Consider the following 5,286-nt stretch of genomic DNA (forward strand, 5'->3'; position numbering starts at 1 on the left):
TATTTAGTTTCTTGTTACTTAGACTTTGAACATTTTGATGTATTATTTGGATGTTTGCACTCATTTTGTTAGTATTCTTGAGAGTACCAGTACTATTCTTATTATTATGCTTATCTATAAAAAATCTTTACTTAGCTTTACTGGGAGCTTCCTTTTCCTGGTTGACATTCGGATTTCCTGCTGCTGGTCTCCACTGGATGACACCACTCTGTTGAGGGATGGATCGACTGGAGTTGCCTTATCTTCCTTCACCTGGTTTTCTGCAGTTTCACCCTCTACTTCAGTCACCTGGATTTCTGTAACCTCGTCCTCCGTTGCAGTCCCTTGAATAGTAGACATTCTGCTTTAAATATAGTTCTTGTAGTGGCACTTGAAATTATGATACTCATATGTTTATCAGCTTCAGAGTTTTCATTTGGCTTAAGGCAGAAGGTGTCACAGAGACTGTTTAAAGAAGCTGTATTGATTATGTCTCATTACACTCCCGATGGACAGCTGAAGTAGTAATGAAGTTTCATTAGAATCAAGAGCCTGGAGCAAACAGTTTCTGTAATGCAGATATCTATTTCTTCTGTGTCTTGCTGGTATTTATTATTTGGACTGTTTTTGTTAGAAAAACATTTGTAGCATGATTAATCTAAGTATTGGTAACCAAGAACTTGAGATCGTGATATTAGTACAAAAATTTGCAGGTCTCTGGGCTGCATTATTTATGAACTGCTTGTGGGCTCTCCACCATTCTGTACTTCATCCATTCTGCACTTGGTACGATTGATCCGTCATGAAGCAGTTAAGTGGCCAGATTTCATTTCACCTACGTGTCAGAGTTTTATTCAGGTAAGTCAGGTTTTTTATGCTCATAATTGTTGGTTTGTCTATGTGTATGAAGAGTTTTGTCTTAAGCAATAGTTTACCGTTTTATTGTTTTGAAATAGGGTTTACTACAGAAGGACCCAAAGCAGCGATTGACATGGCCACAGTTGCTGGATCATCCATTTGTGAAAAATGGTGTCTTAATTCTTAAAGAAGAAGGTAATTTTAAAATTTCAACATATATACTGTGTCTTATCTGACTTCAGAGAACATTGTATGCTTTATAGGCTTCTACTTCCAGCAGTGTTATGTACACACACTGTACTGTATTGTACGAGGGTTGGAACTTTAATAGTGGCAACACTGCTGTAGAGATGCCATGCAATGGAACCAAGTAATGTCGCTTATACTACACATTAGTTACATACCTACCTTACCTCAGAGCAAATGGACTCTCCCTTCCCACATCATGCGCATGCACAGTGATGAGAAGAAGAGAGCATTGTGTTTGCTGGTGGTCTAATGTAGTGTTGTCACGATGTTTTCGAAACAGGAACAACGGAGTTGGATGAAGATTGAATGTGCCAGAGGCCGTACAGCACGACAGTGTTATCAAGGTCTTCGGGAGGCTTGCAGGTAATCTGCATTGCCTTACAGAACAGTGGCAAGATGGGTAAAAGCCTTCAATGAGGGACTCCAAAATGTGGCAGACATGTGTGGCCAGGTTGTCCTAGTGTCAGTGTAGAAGAAGTGTGTGCTCTTTCCACGTAACTGGAGAGTGATCGACACCATATAATTCATGAGCTGGTCCAAGAGACAGGATTAGCGCATACGACTGTGCTTCACATTCTGAAGGAACGCCTGGGCCTGAGAAAAATTGCATCACGATTGGTTCCGCATTATTTGACGGAAATGCAGAAATAGCTATGATACGACGCTGCTCGTAACCACTTGGAGCGCTATGAGCGCAAAGGAGAGGCTTTCTTATGCTGTATCATTAATCTGGATGAGACATGGGACAAATCATATGAGGCACAAATGCAACGCCAATCGAACGAATGGCATCATTACAGGTCACCACGAAAATCAAAAGTTCATCAGAACTCCAGCAGTGTCAAAGTTATGGTGATTCTCATGTAAAACTGTGATGATGTTATCCTAACGCATACCGTTCCCTGACAGCAAACCGTCAATGCACAGTATTACTGTTCATTTTTGGAACACAGCCTGCAACCAGCTTTGAGAAAGAAGTGGTGACACTTTCTGCAGAATCCACCTATCATTTTGCAGGACAATATTCGGTCACATGCAGCGCAAGCTGTGGCAGATTTGTTCGATCGATGGGGCTGGGAAGTGCTGTACCATCCACCATACTCCCCGGACTTAAGCCCTTGTGACTTTGACTTGATTCCTAAGATGAAGGAACCACTTCGTGGCATTTGCTTCAGAACTGTTCCAGATATTCTTCAGGCAGTAGACTGCTCCATTTGAACTATCAACACAACAGGCACTGCTAAATGTATCCTACGACTTCCAAATCACTGGCAATGGGTTGTACACAATGCTGGTGACTGCACTGAAGGGCAGTAAAACTTCGAAACATGCATCTATTTTGTATCAGATGTAAATAAATAGTTGCCACTATTAAAGTTCCAACCCTCGTATTACCTTCCTTCAGTTAGATGGCAGTAAAAGCAGTTCGTAGTTGACATTTTTGGATGACTGCTTTAATTGTGCTGTAATAATAATGTATTTCATTTTAGTCCACTTTTCTTTCTTGTGAGAAATAAATTTGCTTATGAGTATGGGTGCCACCAGAATTTCCTTTCTGGGGGAGCCATAAAATTCTCTTGCAAATTTACATTTAGCCATGACTATTTTTACTAAATTTTGCAAAAACAAGTACCTTTAGTTTATATTAAGCATGTTATCTTCTTCACTTTTGATTTGCTTTTAATGTCTAAGTTTTCCCTCCCCTTCCAGCATCTGTGCTTAAGGTCAATGTGCTGTCTGTCAGTGTGTGGGTGTGTGTGTCCACCTTTTAACCTTTGAACCAGTTGACTAATTTCACAAAGTGTAGTATGTTATAGCATTGGAGACCATCCCAGCATCATACATTCTATTTCCTGCAGTTACTAATAACAACATGACTACCACACACACATATTCGCACATGACCCCCCCCCAAGACAAAAGGAAATAGGCTCTGCTAGATATTTTTGTAAGAGAGTATTTGATTTTTAGGTGCACTGACTCCACTGACCAGCCCTCTGACTGCTTCTCAGGCTATGGCAAAAGAAATTCAAGAACAGGATTTGGTTAATCGGACAGCAAGTAAATCCAAGTAAGAGGACTTTCTTTATTGCAGTTTGTTCTTACCTCTGTTTTAACCCCAAGAGTTTCTGTTGTTTAGTAAGTCTGGTGTAATATGTGTTTGAACACTGTTATTCAGTGGAAGCTTATGCTGTATCAAATACACTGAAGCATTTAGTATTATAGGGCTGTAAAAATTCCTTATTCACTCAAATTACTGTGATTTTATATTATGCTTAAATATTATATTTTCATTCTATATTATTTGTAAAGTATGCTGATTTCAAGGCATTTTAGAGAAATGTAATTAGTTTGTAATGAAGCCCTGATGAGTTAATAACTTTAAATAGATATTTGAATAATTATTATAGAAAAAAATTTTGTAAAAGAGATTTGCTAAAGTCTATCCACAGTAGAACTACAAAAAGGAAAAATCTTTTGAGAGAAATGATATGGCCTGAAATCATGCTTACTTACTCTCATAAAATCTGAACCAGTAGGGTATATACAAATATTTATCTTTATTTTCTCTAGTCAGTTTTCAAAAAAGTCATGCTTGGATGTATGACACCACTTGTTAACTTCTGTTTATGATTTACAGAATTTTTAATCAAGCAGTACAAAAAATGGAGGAGCGTGAAAAAAAATTGAATCTGTTGCAACAAACGAATAGATGTGTTTCAAATACTGGTGAAGTTAAGTATATTGAAGCAACAAAAGACTCCCTACTTTTGGGTGGAAATAAATTGTCTCCATGCAAGACTTCGACAACAAGGAGTTGTAATGTGATTTATTGTAAGTCCAGTACTGCCTGCAGTGGTGAAAAAAATAAATTGAATAAATCAAGCATGGACTCCAATCTTGTTGTAGCCATGGATAATCAGAAAACCTTACAGAGTATATCAGAAGTGTGTCATGCAAATGTTTATAGTAACAAGAAATTGGATTCTGCTGCTTCAGTGATGGGGAGAATTAATTTGTCATTGGGTGGCACACAGTGTGAAAGAAGTGTGTCACTATCCAATGGAGTTAGTTGTGCTGGTGTTTCATTTGCAGGACATGTTGATGGAATAGTTAAACAATTTGATGTGATGGATCTTGTTGTAAGTGGTGAGAAAAACGTGTGTCATAATGGAATTTTATCCAAGACCATTTTAAACCATGTAAATTCAGATTCAGAAAAGAAGAGATGTGCTGGTTCGAGCCAGGAATATAACGTAGCTAAGCTCAAGTCAAGACACGTACTGAGCAAGCAGAATTGTGCAGCTGGCCTGTGCAAGAGTCATGGTATATTCACTCTCCACAGTTGGAACTCAACTGTAAGTATACATCCCATTGAAAGTGATGAGTGGCTGGCATTCTTACAGCACACCATGGAGGAAGTAATGGATGGGGATGTTGATGCACTACAGCAGTGTAATTTTGTTGGTGTAGTAGTATCACCACTCCGTAACCCTGGGGCCAGTTGTCGGGTTGTGGAATATGTGGCATGTCTCCTTTCACTGCCATTTGTTGTGAATAGCATCATTGAAGAAGATATTTCTAAAATCCAACAGGTAATAGTAATTTGCATGATGTTTTGGTCACATAATGAACTTCTTGAGTGAATATTACATGTGACAGAAGACGAGACTAGTTAAGATCTGCTTTCTTTTAAATACTTTATTCTGTATAGTGAGACCAGTGAAAATTATGGACTAATAATTACATAATTATGTTGCTGTCATAATACTGTTGGATAAACCAATAAAGCTTTTATAATTTAACTTCTCATTTTGGTCCGTCACACTATTAATTGCAGAGTAGATAATGAAAAGTTCAGTCCAGTGTGACATACGAGTTTACAACACTTCAGTCCTCATTCACCTTACATGTTTCGATTCAAAAGAATCATCTTCAGAGGCGCACCACTATGATATCACACAAATATATAACAAACTAAAACAAAAAACAAGTAACCCTAAAGACACAGGTAAAAATGACCAAAAATGGGTAACCTACACATACACAGGAAACTACATACGGAAAATTACAAAACTATTTAAAAACACTAATATTAAGATAGCATTTAAAACAACCCACACAATAGGCAGAGCACTACAAGAAAAACCCAACACAAACCCATATGAGCAAAGTGGTATTTACAAATTAACTTGCCAA

At 38.0% G+C, this 5,286-nt stretch overlaps 1 protein-coding gene across 4 annotated transcripts in view; it reads left to right on the top strand.

Moving 5' to 3' along the window:
* LOC111871906 (serine/threonine-protein kinase fused) overlaps positions 1-4,944 on the top strand; it is an 18,140-nt gene extending 13,196 nt beyond the window's left edge. For all 4 annotated transcript variants that reach the window (XM_023865300.2, XM_023865299.2, XM_033754451.1 and 1 more), the window contains 4 exons: positions 693-837; positions 936-1,032; positions 3,058-3,157; positions 3,728-4,944. In XM_023865300.2, coding sequence (XP_023721068.1) covers positions 693-837; positions 936-1,032; positions 3,058-3,157; positions 3,728-4,733 — 1,348 coding nt within the window. In that variant the 3' untranslated portion in view covers positions 4,734-4,944. The remainder of the gene's footprint in view (positions 1-692; positions 838-935; positions 1,033-3,057; positions 3,158-3,727) is intronic.
* Positions 4,945-5,286: the final 342 nt, after the last annotated feature.

The sequence above is a fragment of the Cryptotermes secundus genome, unplaced genomic scaffold (assembly GCF_002891405.2).
Source record: "Cryptotermes secundus unplaced genomic scaffold, Csec_1.0 scaffold1529, whole genome shotgun sequence".
Classification (NCBI taxonomy): domain Eukaryota; kingdom Metazoa; phylum Arthropoda; class Insecta; order Blattodea; family Kalotermitidae; genus Cryptotermes; species Cryptotermes secundus.